This window comes from Dipodomys merriami, unplaced genomic scaffold (genome assembly GCF_024711535.1).
Source record: "Dipodomys merriami isolate MVZ:Mamm:240054 unplaced genomic scaffold, mDipMer1.0.p SCAF_1, whole genome shotgun sequence".
Lineage (NCBI taxonomy): Eukaryota > Metazoa > Chordata > Mammalia > Rodentia > Heteromyidae > Dipodomys > Dipodomys merriami.
This window is the reverse complement of record NW_027202270.1, coordinates 8,040,062-8,059,794: the sequence shown is the minus strand read 5'-3', so window position 1 is coordinate 8,059,794 and position 19,733 is coordinate 8,040,062. Positions and strand designations below refer to the sequence as shown.

At 37.4% G+C, this 19,733-nt stretch overlaps 1 protein-coding gene across 27 annotated transcripts in view; it reads right to left on the bottom strand.

Annotated features, from left to right (window-relative positions):
• The window catches only part of Trip12 (thyroid hormone receptor interactor 12), a 130,951-nt gene that overhangs the window by 14,755 nt on the left and 96,463 nt on the right, over positions 1 to 19,733 (bottom strand). For 20 of the 27 annotated variants that reach the window (XM_070015271.1, XM_070015288.1, XM_070015247.1 and 17 more), the window contains 13 exons: positions 18,812 to 18,912; positions 18,112 to 18,286; positions 16,800 to 16,941; positions 15,897 to 16,088; positions 14,918 to 15,069; positions 12,696 to 12,868; positions 12,285 to 12,358; positions 11,392 to 11,591; positions 10,348 to 10,475; positions 7,761 to 7,912; positions 6,910 to 7,052; positions 5,857 to 6,013; positions 4,548 to 4,646 (listed from right to left, as the gene is read on the bottom strand). In XM_070015271.1, the coding sequence (XP_069871372.1) occupies positions 4,548 to 4,646; positions 5,857 to 6,013; positions 6,910 to 7,052; positions 7,761 to 7,912; positions 10,348 to 10,475; positions 11,392 to 11,591; positions 12,285 to 12,358; positions 12,696 to 12,868; positions 14,918 to 15,069; positions 15,897 to 16,088; positions 16,800 to 16,941; positions 18,112 to 18,286; positions 18,812 to 18,912 (1,888 nt within the window). The remainder of the gene's footprint in view (positions 1 to 4,547; positions 4,647 to 5,856; positions 6,014 to 6,909; positions 7,053 to 7,760; positions 7,913 to 10,347; positions 10,476 to 11,391; positions 11,592 to 12,284; positions 12,359 to 12,695; positions 12,869 to 14,917; positions 15,070 to 15,896; positions 16,089 to 16,799; positions 16,942 to 18,111; positions 18,287 to 18,811; positions 18,913 to 19,733) is intronic. The other 7 variants (XM_070015290.1, XM_070015295.1, XM_070015296.1 and 4 more) reach the window with 1 other exon arrangement.

The following is a 19,733-nucleotide window of genomic DNA, read 5'->3' as shown; positions in this document are numbered from 1 at the left end:
ACTGTGATACTCTCTGCCTCCTGCATAGCTGGGACAAGTATGAGCCACTATACCAGCCAGGTTTTGCAGTCTTATGAAGAAGAAATCAAGTATACACTTAATAACTACATCCTATTAGCAACAGCCAAGGAGCCAAGTAGATTCCAAAAGTCCAAGTTTACTCCAATGGGCAAGGATCTCAATCCAATTTGGCATCTGCTTCCTTTCCAACATTCCCCGAACAGTACTCACTTCTGTTCCTTGACACCAAAGCCTGACTCTTTGAGCCTACTGGAAGATGGTTCCTTAAACCTCCCTTCACTTCCACTAAGGTCTCAAGTCAAGAGCTCACTTCTTCACCTTTACCGGACATGTCAGAGACAAGACTCCTTGCCCAAAAGCTTCACTCACTAGTTAAACAATACCACTCACTTGCCATTCTGTGCCCTTGCCTTGCCTGTGTCTTCTACAACACTGGGAATTCTGCTAGACTCTGGATCACTAGCATGCAGCATAATTCTCAGTACACAACACCTTTAAATTTTAATTTTGGTGACTGTATACTTTCTAAAGTTTAACAAGAAGGAAAAATGCTTAAAGTCATGATTAAGGCTACTGGGATAGCAACAGATAATACTGTAAATTAAATTTCTAAATTTACCATCTATTACTCTAAGCCAAATATTGTTTTAACTCATCACATAAACGAACTCAGCTACAGGTTTGGGTTAGACTATTATCACCCACATTTTATACATAAGAAAATAGAAAGGTAGCCGGGCGCCGGTGACTCACGCTGTAATCCTATCTACTCAGGAGGCTGAGATGAGGATTGTGGTTCAAAGCCAGCCTGGACAGAAAAGTCCATGAAACTCTTATCTCCAATAAACCACCAGAAAACTGGAAGTGGCACTGTAGCTCAAGTGGTAGAGCACTAGCCTTGAGCTGAACAGCTGAGGGACAGTGCTCAGACCCAGAGTTCAAGGCCCATGTCCGACCAAAAAAAAAAAGGAAAAAAAAAGAAAGAAAATAGAAAGGTAGCTGGGGATATAGCTCGGTGATAAAGCATTTGTCTAGTCAGAGATCCGGGGTTCAATACTCCTCATTGGGGAAAAAAACAATGGCAAAACAAAGAAAAACACACATCTTAAAAAAAAATGAGGAGAGGGCAATGAAGTGGAAGGTCTGTTAAGTTTAAGTCCATGTAAGAAGATTTTCATAGAAGTCAGATTCTCCTAAGTTTTGTCTTTGTATTTTGAAACTAAAATGTACAGAAAATTGTTCCTTTAATCTTTTGGAATATTGTCCTGCCTGTTGAAAAGCATCTCAAAAGAAGACAAAGACTAGAAAGTAAAACATTTTAATTCCCAGATGACAGGATTCACAGATGATGAAGATCAGCTAGCTAACATTGAGTAAATTATACTTCCAGCCTTATGTCTTCTTTTATAATGTCTGTAAACCAAGAATAACCGTTATATTTTTAAACAGTTGAAAAAAACATCTTGACTAGTACCTTGAAAATGTTGAAAATGGCATGGACTTCAAATTTAATTACTATCAAGTTTCATCGGGACATGGCCATACTCATTTATGTCTATGATCACACCACACCTAATAAAGGCAGGTTATAGTAATTGTGAGAGGCTACGTGACCCCCAAGTTTGAAATATTTAGTATCTAGTTCTTTACAGAAAAGTTTCTCAAGCTACAAGAATCCTAAGTCATCTATTAAAATATAACTAGATTAAGTTTATGATTGTCACAAAAATCAAGATATTGTAAAAAACTGTCCATAAACCAGCAACAAACTGAAAATGGAAGAAACAGTACCACTTTCAACACCATGAAACATTTATATATTCTAGGGAAAATTTAACCTAACATATGCAAGAAAGACTTCTAGACATAAAATATGAAACAACACAGAAAAATCAAAGCCCTAAAGTAGACAACTACACTATTTTATTTTATTGAAAAATGTCAATTCTCTCCAAACTGAGCACAATTCAACAAAATCCTAACCAAATTCCTATTAAACTTTACACTGATAGGCGGATTCTAAAATTCACATGGAAGTATTAAAGAACTCTGAAGAAAAAAATTGGACGACTCATGCTATCTAATTAACATTTATAATAAAACTATAGTAAGTAACATGGTATAGAATTCTGATAATAGGATCAAATGGAGAAATCTAGAAAGTAAGCTGAAGAGTCATAGTATCTGACACCAAATAAAAGTGCTGAGGGGAACATTACTGCCTGTGTTTAAAAAAGAAGGGGAAAGAAGAGGGAAGAGGGAAGAAGAAGGAAAGGGGGAAGGAGAAAGGAGAAGGGAGGAGGAGGAAGGAGGAAGAAAGGAGGAAGAAGAAGGAAGAAGAAGAAGGAAGGAAGAGAGAAGAGGAGGAAGAGAAGAAAGAAGGGAGAAGAAAGAAAAGACTTGGGTCTTGATATAGGTGTATGATCCTAGGAGTATGGCAAGTTCAGTGCCAGTCTGAACTACATGGAGACAGTGTTTCAAACCAAAAGGATGAAGGAATTAACAGAATGAACAAAAACAATCCTCACCCCCACCAAAAAAACACAAAAGACTCCTCTCAAAAAAAAAGGGGGGGTGGGGAGGGAGAAGTTGGGAAGGTGGCTTAGTGGTAGAGTGCTTGCCTAGCATACATAAAGCCCTGGGTTCGATTCCTCAGTACCACATACACAGAAAAAGCTGGAAGTGGCTGTGGCTCAAGGGGTAGAGTGCTAGCCTTGAGCAAAAGAAGCACAGGGACAGTGCCCTAGCCCTGAGTACAAGCCCCAGCACTGGCAACATACACAAAGAAACTGAACCCCTACCCCACTCATGGCTATAATCCTACCTCACTGAGGAAGTAGAAAACAGGACATCATGGGTTGAAGCCAGTCCAAGCAAAAAGTTCTTAAGACCCCACATCTTAACTAAAACCTTAGGGTCATGGTTCATGCTTATGCTGCTATTCATGAGGCTGAGAAAAGGCTAAGTGCAGTGCCAGGACAGGCAAAAAAGTTCATGAGACCCCAAAATCTCAACAGAAAAAGCTAGATGTGGGAGTACATGCTTTGACATCCCAGTTGTGGTAGGAAGCACAAATAGGAGGGATGACCCATGACATAAACCAGAGCCTGCAAAGACCCTAATTCAAAAATAACCAGAGCAAAAGCTTAAGCTGTGGAGTACAGTATAGCAGTCATGTAGCACGTTTGAAACCCTGAGTTTAAACCCCAGTCTGTACTGATACTAAATGGATCACAGGCTAAGAGTGAAAACAAAAAACCACAGGAGATAAATCTTTGAAGCTGTCAAAGTGTAAAAGCAGAAAAGAAAAATAATGAACTAATTTCATAAAAATTTACAAGTTCTTGACCCAGGTTCATCATGTAAACTGAATGCATATTAACGGTGGAAACAATCAGTTATTGGAGCAGCTTTCTTGATTACTTCAATAATCTTTCAGATTTGTAAAGAAGCCTAATGTAAAAAAAAGTTCTACAATACAATGGAAAGATATTTCGTAACTGACAGTAATAAAATTATTTATGAATCATTTGAATCCACAAAAGTCAGACTCTTAATTCCATAATTTTTTTTTTTTTTTTGGTCGGTTGTGGGGTTTGAACTCTCTGGGCTTGGGCGTTCTGCATGCGCTCTTGAGCTCAAGGCGAGCACTCTACCATTTGAGCCACAGTGTCACTTCCAGACTCTAATTCCATAATAAAACAAAATGTGAAAAATATGCCAAAATTTGGAGAATTTTCCAGAGATATATAAATGCAAATGTAATCTATATAATTAGCCATAAGAGAAATGCAAATGAAAATCAGACACGACTGCAAATTTACTAGGAAAACTAAAATTAAGAGTGTGTGGCCAGATGCTGTTGGCTCACACCTATAAACCTCAGGAGATTGAGGTGTGAGGATTATGGTAGCGCAGGCAGGAAAGTCTCTTATCTTCAATAACCACCCCAAAACCACAAGTGAAGCTGTGGCTGAAAGTGGCAGAGCACTAGACTTGAACAAAAAAGTCTCAGGTACGATGCCCAAGCACTGAGTTCAAGCCTCACAACTGATCAAAACAAAAAAGTGTGCATAAGTATGTGAAACAACTGGACAGACGGACATATGGATATACATACTTCAAATGGGAGGAAATGTGAACTTTTAACAGCTTATAAAATTGAAATATATTCAAGTCTGGAATGTAGTTCAGTGTGGAGCACTTACTTGCCTACCATGCATAAGGTCCCTGGGACTGATACTTAGCATTGGAAGAAAAGAAAAATGGAGCTAGGTCTTGATGGCTTGAAGGCAGCGGAGACAGGAAAGTCTCCAGTTAACTACCAAGAAGCTAAAAGTGGATCTGTGGCTCAAGAGGTAGATCTCCAGTCTTGAATAAATCACTAACAGAAAAACAGATCAAACCTTAGTTTTTAAGCTATTATTTCCCAAATGGCTTTCAGAATTTCATAGAGACAAGGAACCTAAATGACATTTTATCCAGAGAAAAGTCAAGCTAAAAACCACTGGACCTAATAAGCTCACCTCATTTTCATACTGGATTTCTAACATGGCCCGTGAACTGCCAAGGTCCTGCATTACAGATTCGGCTTGCTTCAACAACTCCTCTCTGTTCACAGTACGCTACAAAGAAAGTAGAGATGTGAGTCAACTCCTCTACCTACATTCACTTTAATAAATTGGTGGCATTCTGTTAAGGACAATATAATCAATTAAGCAATTTGATCAGTTTAACCTCAGATGTTATTAGTAGCTGCATTGCTGCAAACATCAACAGCATCCTTGCATACATGATGAAGAGCTAGACTCAAGTCTAATTACTAATTTATCTCGAACCCATGGCATGGTTAGAAAATTAAGGTTCCAAAGGAAAAAGATCTCTTTAATTCTATCAAACATCAACATTATCAAGGACCACCTTCATGAAATTTCCCTGGGCAAATTTATACATCAGATATGGTGAAATAGGTTTGATGATAAGTGAGATAGCTGAGCTGGAAATCTAGAGGCTCTCAGCTACAAGGCTCCTACAAGTACTGCTGAAGATGTGCCTTAATGAGATTCGTGAAGATAACACATCGCTACCATTTCTAAAGCATGGTAACACTGCTTTATGGAATCTTCACGGGACATATAGAGATAGAAATAGCACAATTACTTTTTAAGTATAGCATTTGCTTTTTCGTCTTGTTTTCATGACAATCAATTCCCTTCTAATTACAAGAGGTTCCTACAAGAAGTTGGAGGTAAAAACAGAGAAGCTTAAATCCTTAGTAAAAAAAAAAAAAAAGAGAGAGAGAGAGAGATGGAACAGAAAAGTCATCAGTGAAAGTACAGGTCAGAACTGTAGATTGGTGTCACATATGAATCATACGGGCCTTGTGTTTCACAGCCAAACTGTGGAGCCAAGATTAGAAGCACAGAAGATGAAGTCAGCAACACTGGAGCTTCCTGGGATAGAGACTCAAAATATATTCAGGATTCTGTTTCAGACTTTTCTAATGGGAAAAATATGTTAAGGGAGAGAAGTGGATCTGGTTAAGCCTACTATTGCATGAAGAATCAACATTCTTATCATAAGAGTTACAGTAACTAAAAAAACTGGAAACTATTTCAGGAACTAGTGGCCTCTTAATAAAGGATTAAAGAAGAATCATAGACCAGTTTCAACAGATTAATGGAAAAGTAGAATTAACACAGAAGTGATAAAAAGAGACAAAATACAGTGGTGACTTACAGCTCTAAAACCGACAGGCATAATTAGGCACAGACCATCTGTAGTTTTTCCATTAATTTGAAAAGCTCAGTTTAGATATTTTTGGAAGAAACTTACTTTTTTTCTATCCAATCTAGGTGCAACTCTGCTATCTTGAGAATCAGACTGGTTGATTTCTGGGTTGGTATCAAGTAATCTTTGCATTGCCCGGTCTCGATCAAATGCAGTTACATAAAAAAGCATTTGCCGGGTATCAAAAGGAAAGAAAAATGGGCTGCAAAAAGATGCAATATTAATTTGTTATCTGGATAAGAATCAGAAGCCATTTAAGAAAAAAAAATCAAAATATATTACTAGAAACACAATCATATACCACAGCACTTAAAATTTCTAATTGCCAACTAATAAAACTTAAGTACTTCCACATAAAATCTAAATTTTAATCTCCAAAGCCTTACACTTAAATTTATAGTCTACTCAATCTTTAATCTATTCCAAAGCTTTTAGAAAGTGTAACTCCATAGCCTCATATGGTTGCTAAAACCCCATACTGCATATACCCAAGAACTAGTTTGTTTCTTCTCAATTTTCCTCCTAGAGTTTAGCATTTGAAGCCACTCAAAAACTCCTAAAAGGCAGCTTCTGCTTTTCAAAGAAGCAGCCTTACAGCCCTATGATACAAGGTCTTACTGCCTCTTTATTCAGGTTTTAGTAGATTTCTGACATACACTTCTGTCAAAAGTACTTCCTACCACTGAATGCTTTCTATTTATTCTATTAACAATGGCAGCAGCCTTGTAATGATATAATTTATGCAAAGAAAAATATCAAATTTCCAACTTTCATTGTAATTAATAAATGAAATGTAAAAATTATCTTACCTGACCAGTGCTCAGTGAAAATCTAGAGGCTCTGGTACAAAAGGCTCTGAGAAAAACAGCCTTTTGTAATTCAATTTTATGATTTGATTCCCCATCCCATGTCATGTAGAAATAGAAAGACATATACAACAGGAAAAACTAGTACCAGCCTCACCACAACTAATCTGTTTGTATGCTAAAGCTGTATTGAGTTGTGACTGAACATAACAGCTGATCAGGCATAATAAGGATACTTCTGTAAGAAGTATTAAAACCAACATTCACAAAGCCATGAAAGTAATTGTCTTACCAGGTTTTTCCTAGCTCAGTAAGCCATGTTGGGATGTTTCCTGTCATGATTACTAAAGGATCTTGAAGCTGCCTGTTTGCTTTTGCTGTCAATTTACTGTTATTAAATTCACTAGTTGGAATAATCTCCTTGCACATTGCATTCTGTAAAATGTTAAAAACAAGAACAGTAAACAAGATTATATTCATACTCTTTTCCTTTACCCTCAACTATATGCAGAGTGCCAAGAATTCACCTTTTTGTCTCCAACACCCATTATATATGTCCTCATTGTTGTGTCCCAACCCAAACAACTCTTGTAATAAATGGTTGAAACTAGCAACCTCCACAAGCCAATGATATTGCCTCAGCTACTTATTGATGTGCCAGCTTGTTTCATGTAAGGCCAGTTTTTTTTTCACTTATCTATATAGATTAAATATCACAGGAAATACCAATTTTCACTCAGCTTTTTACTTCATCTTAACTTCAATAAATACAAATTTGGTTAATTTGTACCCTAAAGAAACATTTAGATTTTTAAATGTACGTGAATAATCTTAACTATGATAAATTTATGCTCAACTTCCATCTGCAGCTTAAATAATAGGGTTATAGCTGGACAATGTTCTACAAATAAATCTGCACAAGAATAATGTAAGAATTTTTGCCATGAAAAAAAGAAGGAGCAGAGAAGTTTCCACAGATTAAATACATAGTATATCACTGGGCTAGGATCCCTGAATTTACATGAATCACTGTTTTCATTTTGCATGCAAGACAAGATTCATCAATCAGTAAATAGAAACTTAAACTATGATATAATTTTTCATGAACAGACCACATGAATTTCAGAAGTAGACATTACTCACATCATACAAGTAATACCAGTATCGACTGACAGCATGTAAAACTCTTAAAAGGAGGATCACATCTAATGATGGGTCTTCAAAGGTGATATTTTCAGGTGGCGTGGGAATAAGGTAAACTTCTAAAGGATTTGATACTGATGGGCACACTCCATCTAGAAAACAGAAGATTACATTTTAAATTCTTATCAAAGCTATAATAGCTAAGCCAGTAGAGCCAGTCATCTTATTCCTAAACCAGCAATTATATTTACTTCTTATTGGTAGCATATCAACAGATGGTTTCTTTTTTATCTTGTACATGAGAAAATCCAAGATTATAAAAGTTTCATTTTCTCCTCATACCCAAATATAAGCAAAAAAACAGACGTTTGCCCTGCATTGGTGGCTCATACTTGTAATCCTACCAACTTAGGAGGTTAAGATCTGAGGACTCCAGTTTCAAAACCACCAAGAACAAGAAAGACTGCAAGATTCTTTTTTTGTCGTGGGGCTCTTCAGCTCAAGGGGAGCGCTCTATCACTTGAGCCACAGCCCTACTTCCAGTTTTCTGGTGTTTAACTGGAGATAAGAGTCTCAAAGGCCTTCTCTGTCCCGGTTAGCTTTGGCTTTGAACTGTGATCCTCAGATCTCAGCCTCCTGAGTAGCTAGGATTACAGGCTTGAGCCACAGGTGCTTGGCAAACCAGTGAGATTCCTTTCTCCAATTAGCCACCATAAAACCGCAAGTGGTGCTGTGGCTCAAAGAGCAGTAGCCTTGAGCAATAGAGCTCAGGAACAGTGCCCAGGCCCCGAGGTTTAAGTGCCACAACCAAAAAAAAAATCAAACAAAAACCAGTACACTCTTTTACCTCTGGGTATATATGCCTGCACTGGTACTGGGGCTTGAACTCAGGGCCTGGATACTGTCCCTTACCCTTTTTGCACAATGCTGATGTTCTACCACCATTTGAGCCACACAGCTATACTTCTACCTTTTTGGTTAATTGGATACAAGACTCTCACGAGTTTCCTGTGCTGGCTGGCTTCAAACTACTTCAGATCTCAGCCTCCTAATTACAAGCCTCCAGTGCACAGTTCACATCTTTCACTTATATCACAAACAAGTAGTACTAAAACAGTCAAGAACAGAATAAAGTTAATCATTTAAGTGGCCTGTTAAAGAAACTTCCTGTATTTTTCATATATAGCCAGCTTGAGCAGGTGAAGTCTATGAGACACATCTCTAATTAACCACTAAAAAGCCAGAAGTGGAGGTGTGGCTGAAGTGGTAAAGTGCTAGCCTTAAGCTTTTATAGAAAGCTCAGAGACAGTGCCCAGGTTATGAATTCAAGCTCCTAGGATGGGAAGAAAAGGGGAGGGGCAAGGGCAGGGCAGGGGGAAGCTTTTACATAAAACTTAGTTTTACAAAAAGCAAATTTGCTGCAATGATCTTATTTCTGTGAAACAGAGGAAAGCAGTGCATGGAAGGCACTGTGATGGGAGGGGCCCCATTAATATAACAACAACCCAACTCCTAGAGTTTTTCCTGCTGTATTGAGATTGGGGAAAAGGAAATGTAAATAAAGAAGGAAATGTAATTGCACTCTATAGTTTGTTTGTTTTTTTTGGGTCTGGTTGTGGGGCCTAAACTCTGGGCCTGGGCACTGTCCCTCAGCTCTTCGGCTCAAGGCTAGCGCTCTACCACTTGAGCCACAGCGCCACTTCCGGCTTTTTTCTTTTTTATATGCTGCTGAGGAATGGAACCCAGGGCCTCAGGCCTGCACTACCACTGAGCCACCTTCCCAGCCTCTGCACTCTATAGTTTTTATATTATCTATAATCACTTTTTAATTCCTTCTGCAGCTGATAAATTATAATTATAGTGACTAACAATAAAAATGAAGGACCAGCCAGGTTGCAAATGACCAGAAGTCTCTACTATTGAAATGTTTCATTCTTCATAAAAACATGAGCTGGGCATTCGTCCTCCTAGCTACTCAGCTACTCCTCGTAATCCTAGCTACTCAGAAGGCTGAGATCTGAGGTTCAAAGTTCAAAGATAGCCCGGGGCAAGTGAAGTCCCTGAGATTCCTATCTCCAATTACCACCAGAAAACCTGAAGTGGTGCTGTGGCTCAAGCCTTAGAGTAGAGCACTTGCCAGGCCCAGAGTTCAAGCCCCACAACCAACAAAACAAACAAATTCTTAAAACCTGAGAGTAAGCAGTTTCCTCAACCCTCTTTACAAATTTAATTGTGTAAATTTTATAGTTTGCTACAGGTTTTCTAAGTTATAGTCAAAGACTTGTTTACAAGATTTAAATAACTTAAAAACCTTGAGCTCTGGGTTGAGAAGGTGGCTCAGTGGTAGAGTGCTTGCCTTGATGCATGAGGCCCTGGGTTCGATTCCTCAGCACCACATAAGCAAAAAGAAAAAAGCTAGAAGTGATGCTCTGGCTCAAGTGGTAGAGCGCTAGCCTTGAGCTGAAGAGCTGAGGGACAGTGCTCAGGTCCAGAGTTCAGGCCCCATGATCAGACCCCCCCCCTAAAAAACAAAACAAACAAAAAACCTTGAGCATAGCAATCTACTTCCCTTCAATCATCATCTTACCATGCCATAACTCATCATGCTTTTTTGCATTTCTGGGGGACGTTTTTGTTGGCGCTGTTTGGGCTCTTCCTCTTTTACCACCAACACAATCTTTATTACTTTCTTCATCCTCTCTTACAGGTTTGTACCTAAGGTGACCAGATAGTATACAAACAAAATGTATTATTTGTTTCACTGTTGCATTTTCATACATGTAGAGTATAATGTGAACAAATTCACGCCCTCCCCCATATTCCCTTTCCTCTCACTTTTCAAAACGTTTTTGATTTCATCATGCTGTATGTACACGTACACACACACACACACACACACACACACACGTGTAATTTATTATACAAAGGCAAAAGTCCACATCACAGACTGAACATGCAGTTACCAGAATAACCCAAAAAACTACCCTCTCTATCCTTACTTTGAATTCTGAGAATTACCAATGACACACCTTCCTATAAAAGACTGCACAACCTAGCTACAGCATCACAGGAGGAAAATGTTATAAAGAATGGCTTCGGAAGAGTGACTACCTTTATAAATAGAGAAATGAACAGGAAATGCAGGAATCTATAGCCAAATGCCTTTAAGGACCTAGAATGCCAAACTTCTGATTACCTACTGAAACATTTAATGGAGAAATGTTTTAATTAGGGACTAAAATGCATTAAAAAGGCAGATGTAAATTATTATTTATTACTGTCCATCATATGTTTTCCTAGAATTTGAGGAAGCAGATACACACACACACACACACACACACACACACACACACACACACACACACACACACACACACACACACACACACACACACACACACACACACACACACACACACACACAATATATATGAAATATTTTAAGAGCTCCCTTTCTTCTTACAAATACCAATCATAACTTTAGTATGAATTCTATAACACATTTTCAAAGTTCACAAAACACCAGGGCTGGCAAAGTGGCTTAGGTAGGTAGATGGTAGAACTCCTGTTTTGCAATAGAACTAGCAACAGGAATGGGAATAGGAATAGGAGGGAGGATTTTCAAACTTGCCATATGGTATGAGTCTTTGTCCAAATCCCAGCTCTCCCTAGAGGATTGCTTTCATCATCTGTGGATTCTCTTTCATCTTCAGCCTGTACACTGAACTGTCGTACTGCCTGATACACAGTCATATTGTATGGTAGCAAATGTTCTCCAATATAAAACTGTAGTCTGTGTCTCACATTTCCTGAATTTAAAAACTGAGCAGCCTAAAAAAGCAAGCAAAATCTATTTTAGCTACTGACATTGGTGTTTATATAGTTCAATATCACCTGCTGGTCACAGTACAATGTCTGAAACCACAGATAGTTACCAAACCCTATGCATGACAAGTAACTTTCATCTGGTATGCTTTGGGACCAGTATTTCAGATCTCCTCTGCCCCTCCACTGGGTGCTTGTGGCTCATGCCCATAATCCTAGTTACTTAGGAGGCTGATGTCTGAAGATCAGTTAGAAGCCAGACACCAAAGTCTTTAATTATTAGCAAAAAACCCAGTAGAGCTGTGGCTGAAGTGGTAGAACACTGTACTTGAGGAAAAAATCTCTAGGACAGTGCCTAGGCCTAAGTTCAAGTCCCAGGATTGGCACCAAAAAAGAATATTTGCATACTTATACATGAGGCAATTTAAAAGGGACCAAGTTTAAACATAAAATTCAATTTATGTTTCATATGCACCTTCATACACATAAGCCTTTAAAGTAAACTTTATACAGTATTTTTAGTACTCTTGCTTTTTAATGCTACCTCAAAAGGCCAAGTGTGGAATTTTCTGCTTATAGAATTTAGGATATTTTGGATTTTTGCATTAGGGATGTACGTATATATTACATATATATACGTATATGTATGTAATATATTGACTAACATACTTTACAAAAATGATCAGCATTTTATCTTACCAGAGATTCGTCTATTTCCTCATCTGATCCATCATCATCACTGTCTTCATCATCTTCTCTTACTCTTCCATACCCTAAATATACACACAAATAAATGTCTTGCAATTGGATAAATGGTTAACCTGGTATTTTACTTTTTTTTTAAAAAAAGTTACATATTGATCCACGGAAAAGAAAGACCAAAGAAAATTCTCAAACACAGAGTGTTCTTTCTACTGAAATTCCAACATGGCAAATTAGTTCATCACTCAAATAACCAGTTAACTTATAGGAGAGTCCAACAATGCCAATACATTAGTGGCAGGAAAATAAGTTCCTACTGTGTAGGTTTTATCAGAAAAAATTAAACAGGGTACTAGCCCATGCATTTTTCAATATTACTTTCATTGAAAAGGTATATATGCAAAGTACCTCTAACTACAAGGTATCTCTCAATAGCTTGTACCAACGCCAATGGGTCGATCTTGACAGGTCCACCCTTCCACTGTTTCACATTTGCACAATCAGGATGTCTTTGTAATTGGCATTTTAACTGATGTGTGTTGAAAAATTTTAAAGCCTGTGATCCTCTGTTGAGAGAAAAGCTCAAGATAATTTGCGAAAAAAGGTTAGTCTATTGTCACAATTGATAAAAAGGAAGAAAATACACTTCAATTTTCTAAGACACAAAGCTAAACTCTTGTGTCATATAAACGATAGTGCTAGTAACTCAAGTTACTTAATACAGTTAAGAATGAGAACTAAAATGTGAGTGTGGAGTCATGCACATGAAATCAATACTTTACCTTTTAATCCATCATGGAACCATGTGAGGAGAATACCATGAATTCTGGTATTCATGAATTGTCCCATTTAGGCAATTCTTTGAAATAAGATTTCTTCAACAACTTAAATACACTTCTTTAGTATTTTATCCTTTCTTACAAAATTAAATTTAGAAACAAAAACCCTGCCAAGCGGTGGTGGCTCAAGCTTGCAATCCTAGCTACTCAGGAGGCTGAGATATGAGGATCACAGTTTAAAGCCAGCCAGGGCAGGAAAGTCAGTGAGACTCTTATCTTTAATTACCAAGAAAGCCGGAAGCAAAAAAGCCCTGAGCAAAGCAAACTGAGAGATGGTGCCTGGGCTCTGAGTTCAAACCCCAGAATCAGGGCCACACACACACACGCTCTCTTTTCTGTTTTCAAATATTTCAGCTATAAAATAACTTTCAAATCTAGTTTGCTACATACTTAAAAAATATATAATGGCACTAGGAAATGAACTCATGGTCTCAGCCTCCAGCCTTTCTATGCACTGGCTATTTTCTGTGTCAGGTCTCACTTATTACCCAAGCTGGACTACACTGTAATCTTCCTACTTGTGCCTGTGTCACTGGACACCATAGGCATGAACACTATGCCTAGCAATTGAGCTTCCCTGCAGCTGGTAACAGGCACATACTAGAATCTTGCCTTCTTTCTGCACCAGCATCCTTGGCTCTCCACTTGCTAAGTAGCTAGGTTTATAGGCTTAAGCAATCTTGCCCAGAACTTCGCTACATTTTGAATAAAGCAGTTTAATTACACCAGTTGGTTCCTGGTAAAGACATTTAATCGATTTTTTTTTCTATAAGCTCTGTTTTTCCTATATAAACTCTGTTCTTTAAACAAGTCTTTAAAGAGCTTAAAGTTGGTTACCTAGTGTACATAAAGCATGTAAACAGGGGTATGGAAAGAAACATGCCATTACATGTATTAAATACATTTTGTATACATAAAGATAAAACTGAAAAGTTCCACGGTTTTCTTAAGAGTACTGGAAAAAGTGCGTTTATGGCATACATTATTCGAGGCTTATATAATGATCAAAGCAAGTCAGGTGTGATGATACAAATCTGAAATTCCAGTTACTTAGAAGGCAGAGAGGCAGGAGGATAAAGGATATGAGGCTGCCCTAAGCAAAACAAAGGACTACGATGTGGCTTAAGTAGTAGTTCATTCCCAAATACCCAAAACCAAAGCCAACCAACATCCCCAACACCACCAACACCTAAAAATATGTAATTTCAAAGTCTATGCCATGATAGTTTTATGTATTTAAAAACAGATGCTGCTTTCATTCAACCAAATTTTTTGGTGCTTTAAAATTAAATGTGCACATGCATTTGGATTTTAAAACAAAGTATCACTTTCTAGACTTCTAATTGCAAGAATACTTCCATACCCCAAAATAAAGTTAAATAATTATTTCTATAATGTTCCATTGGTCTTTAAAAATCATATTATAGAACAAGCAGAAGTTTATATTGAATCTTCAAAATGAACTCTTAAATACAAGGTCAAAGCCAGTATCACATATTAGAGAATACAAAAATTTTATTGCCATACCCACAATTTTTTTGGGAAAAATGGTAAAGGATATTAGTTTAATTTTTTTAAAAAAGGAAAATTAACTAGGTTTATTATTATAGTTCTCAAGTATCACTGTTTACATACTTTAAAACCTCATGTTTAAGACATGTGGTATGATCTTAAGTAATGTTTTTTTTCAGACAAAGACTTTGCCAGACCTCTTGCTTCTTTTTACTTTATCTTAATATAAGTAAATACTAAATTCCAGGGGCAACGGTGTACCCAGGCAGTGGTCCTTACCTTCCTCCTGTCCCATTTCCACTGGGGAAATCATGCACTTTGACTGGAAACTGTTCCATTTGGCTCAGGCAGTTGTTCATCTTGTGAACTAATGCCAATAAAGGTGCATTACCCATTGGTTCTACTCGTCCAATAGGCTCTTCTCCTGGAAGCTAAGTTATAAGTATATCGACAGGTTAGGCAGGTTAAGCAAGCCTTTTAAAAAATGAAACACATCTTGACAAAAAAATTGAGAAAGCAGTTTTACAGTATTCATCTCTTCATTTTTATCCTTAATGACCAGTCTTGGTTGGGACAAAGTTTCCAAATAAATTATAGATTATTAATGTATTGCACTACAGAACTCTGGAAAGCCATTCATCCTCAGGGGATAAACCATACCAGTTGTTTGGGGGGGGCGAGGAAGGGGAGATGTGGACATTCTAGGATGGTGCTTTTACACCATGTCCACAGTTCCCCCAGGAGTTTCAGATAAGAGACTATACATTTAACCATAATCTCAAGCATGGTATAAAACTATATTCCAACATTGTAACACATATATTAAATCTCCAATAGATTAGCAACTGTTTTAGATACCCCTGCAAGTGTAGAAGTAGACTATAAGCAGTGCTCAAAAATGCCTTTGAATCTATCATGAACAGGGTTACATAGATTTGCTAATTGACAGGAGAGTAATTCTTAATCCAAAGAGAAACTTCCTGGCTAGCTCTAAAACAGTCAAATGAGAAAATATGAGTTAAATCAGAGTAGTTATGCTCTTGTTCTTACCACTGAGGATGAAGGAAGGGGAGTTGATCTTTGATATTGGCTTGAAATACTTACTATCAATGGCAATAAAGTACTCTTGAAAACTATTAGGACAGTGCTTTATGCACAAAATGTGGATAAGCAATACACAGTATCTTGATCAACACATACTACAAATTATTACACAAGATTGTTAGATAAGAAATATAAGCATTATTAGATAACTTACAGGAGAAGAAAAAAATACATGAAGAAATCGCTTTAATCTGATCTCTCTGCTTACGGCATCCTTTTCACTTTTAGATGTCAAATAAAGCAACAGCTGCTTCACAAATCCACTATGCTGGATTTCAAATGATGAAACATCTGATTCTGAGACTATGCTACGGATTTCTACAAGGCACTCAGCTCCACCATCCACCTGAAATAAACAGGAATAGGATTTCTATATTGATTTAAACAATAATAAAATGTATAATTTATATTTCCCCAAAAGGAATTAAATATATTCTGAACCTTTTTATAAAAAGGTAGATAAGGAACAGGTATATTCTTAGTACAAAGGCTCTTATATAGAGAATTATAAATATTTCATGATGAAAAATATTCAAACTAACACTTTTTAAAATAATACTGGATTCTAATGTCAGAATGAAAAGATCCAACAGAAACATAAGGTGCAGCTTTTAAGTTAATACATTTAAATCTAATGAACTGGACACTTCCTTGGGAAAAATAAGCCAGAATTACAAAGCAACATCAAAAATACATAAATAAAAATACCATGATAGTTTAGATGAATATAAAAGGATGATAAATCTCCTGCCACTAACTACCATGTGACCCTGAGTATATATACAAGAGGTAGAGAGGCCCACCAACTCTTATCTGTACCTGAAAAGAACTTTGAAGAGAGATGTGCTCAAGGGACATTTCTGAAATCTATGCATATTTATCAAGTAATGGGATGAGAAGGAAAAAAGTCAAAGATGAGATTTCTAGTACATTTAATAAAATGATGAACTATGACAGTCAAAAAGAAAAAAGTTATCTAGGTTAGCTAAACCCAGAGAAAGCTAGAAAACATTTTCAGAGACTGAAAAGGGCAAGAAAGATGCAGTAGACACCATACCTGGAGGTTGAGTTGTTCAGTTGCAGCACAAAGTCTCTGAAGGACATTCAGTGCAGGATTGCTTCCATCCATATTCTCAGAACTAAAATAGCGCTCTACAAATTTATGTGCCTGCTCCTTAATCCAACCTTTAATTTTTTCTCTTCAAGAAAGAAAAAGAGATATTAAAGTCTTATTTTGTGTACAGAGAAAAAAATTCAACTTTTGATCAAAAGAAAATTCTTTCTAGCCTATGTTTGTAGAACAATAAATTCAAAGGTCACTTTGAAAATGGGCTACAATGTACCAAATCATTTGGGCCATTACATGGACAGTAAACAAGATGTTCTAATTATGGACAATCCTATAATGAAAAATCTTAGTATTCACACCCAAATTCAATTTCACCTGATTTATTAAAGTTCAAATATTATTTGTAATGTCCTTGGATAGCTGAAGTTATAGACCAGAAATATGTACCTCTTTAGGTACACAATATGCTCTGACAAATAAGACCTGGATGATTCAATTACAAACATTGAAAGTTTCTGCCAAACTTCAGAAATACAGCCATCAACTCAGTCAAACAAATTATTTTCCCAGTGGCATCTGAATCATAATTTTTTTTTTGGTGGTGGTGGTGGTGGTGGTAGTAGGTCAGTTGTGGGGCCTGAACTCTGGGCCTGGGCACTGTCCCTAAGCTCTTCAACTCAAGGCTAGTGCTCTACCACTTGAGCCACAGAACCACTTCTAGCCTTTTCTGCTTATGTGGTGCTGAGGAATTGAACCCAGGGCCTCATGCATGCAAGGCAAGCACTCTACCACTGAGCCACCTTCCCAGTCCCTTTTTTTTAATTTGGGAAGATGATAATCTATAGTTGTATCTTACAGAGTTCCACCCCCACACACACACACACCAAGGTTTTCTTTTCAATGCTTTTAAATCCATAGTTGGTATAAAGGAGTTTATGGCTGATAAGAGTTCTAGGTTCTTACTTAAAAGCAAACAAACAACAACCAAAAAGTCCTCTCCACTAAAACAGAGAAAATGATAACTTCTCTTTGTCTGGAATACAATTGAAAGGTTCCACAGAGAACAAAATTTGGTTTTGAACATGTATTATAGCTTCAATGATGTTTTTATATCAGAATATAAAACTGGAACTTAGGACAAAGGAGTCATGAATTAAGAATCTTGAGCTATGCCATTTCTGTGAAGTTCTATTTTCATGTATCACTACTTTATAATAAATATGCTAAATAATGTTAAGATTTTCTGATTCAAATAGAAGCAATAGAGAATTCTTCACCTCCTCCTTTCACCCAACTTTACCTGTTATTGGATAGAGTGTCCTTTGAGGCAGCCCTGGCAAGACCACTAACTCCTGCAGTTCGTGCTGGCTCAATGTTGTTGCTATTGGACTGTGCGCTTAACCTTCCCCATGTTTTTGGATTCAAGCTGGCCAGGAAGGAAGATTTAGGTGACTGAGTGGTGGTGGGGCTTTTAGCTGTTAAAAGAAAAAAGAACTGTAGTTAAATTGGCTTACTACAGATGAAATGGCTTAGTACTGATTTAAAAAAAAAAAAAAAAGCAAGCAAGCAATAAAGAAATGAAAATCAGCCACTGGTGGCTCACGTCTATAATCACAGCTACTCAGGAGGCTGAGATTGAAGGATAACAGTTTGAAGCCAGCCCAGGCAGGAAAGTCTCTGATACTATTAGTTCCAATTAACCCTAAGAAAACCACAAGTGGCTGAAAGTGGTAGAGTGCTAGCCTTGAGCGCAAGAACTCAGGGACAGCATCCAGGCCCTGAGAAAGAGAGAAAAAGAGAAAAAGAAAAGAGAGGGAGGTAGGGGAAGAGAGGGGAGAAAAAGAGGGAGACAGGGGGAAGAGGGAGACAGGGGGAGAGGAGGAGAGAGAGAGAATATTAAATTTAAAATAACTTTAGCTGCAAGAGTTAAGAACACTTCCTCTGACAACTTATGCTACCATCTTCCCCACCATGTGCCCAAGTTTCATCTAAGAACATACCTTGATTGTCTACTTTGTCATCATCTCTTGGAGGTGAGTACTTTGGCCTTCGTGGCCCTCGTTTTGGCAGTCGTTTTCTCTTTAGAACATCACTTAATCGACTATCCCATGAAAAAATGACATTAGCAATTACCATTGAGAAAAGCCAAAAATAGCAGATATAGTAAGTTATAAAAAATTATGTAACATGATGTTGTTCTTCACCTTTACTTAATGCTACATCTGTGCCAGTCACACTCTAGACATGTACAAAGGATATGATTACCAAACAGAATCTGACTGATCTATGTATTCATCTTTAGTAAAAGATACAATACATTAAATGTACAAAAAACATACAGTACAAATAATCAAGACAGTAAGAACTAGGTTATCACCAACTAGAAACAATATGTTCCATCTAGTGCTATCTTTCTTCCCTAACTTAAATGGTAAGAAAATACACATGGCACCTAATATTTAAACAATCAAAATACGGACTGTAATAACCTACAAAAAATTATTTCATGGCAGTAACATCACAAATTAATGCATTTATAAACAGTTTAGATGACTTTTACACATACACATGAATCTAATTACTAGTAAACCTATTCTGTATAAGTATTAATGAGCTGTCTATAGCACTTATTCATATATATCTATCATATATGGATGGATGTGTTTGTGTGTTAGAGAGAGAGAGAGAGAGAGAGAGAGAGAGAGAGACGTATAAAGGCTGGCCTCATACTCGATTCCCCTGCCTGTGGCTACGCTCTACCTGACTATAGCCTTTGTTCTTTTTTTTTTGGTCCGGTCATGGGGCCTGAACTCTGAGCCTGAGTGCTGTCCTTCAGCTCTTCAGCTCAAGGCAGTGCTCTACCACTTGAGCCACAGTGCCACTTCCGGCTTTTTTCTTTTTGCTTATGTGGTGCTGAGGAAT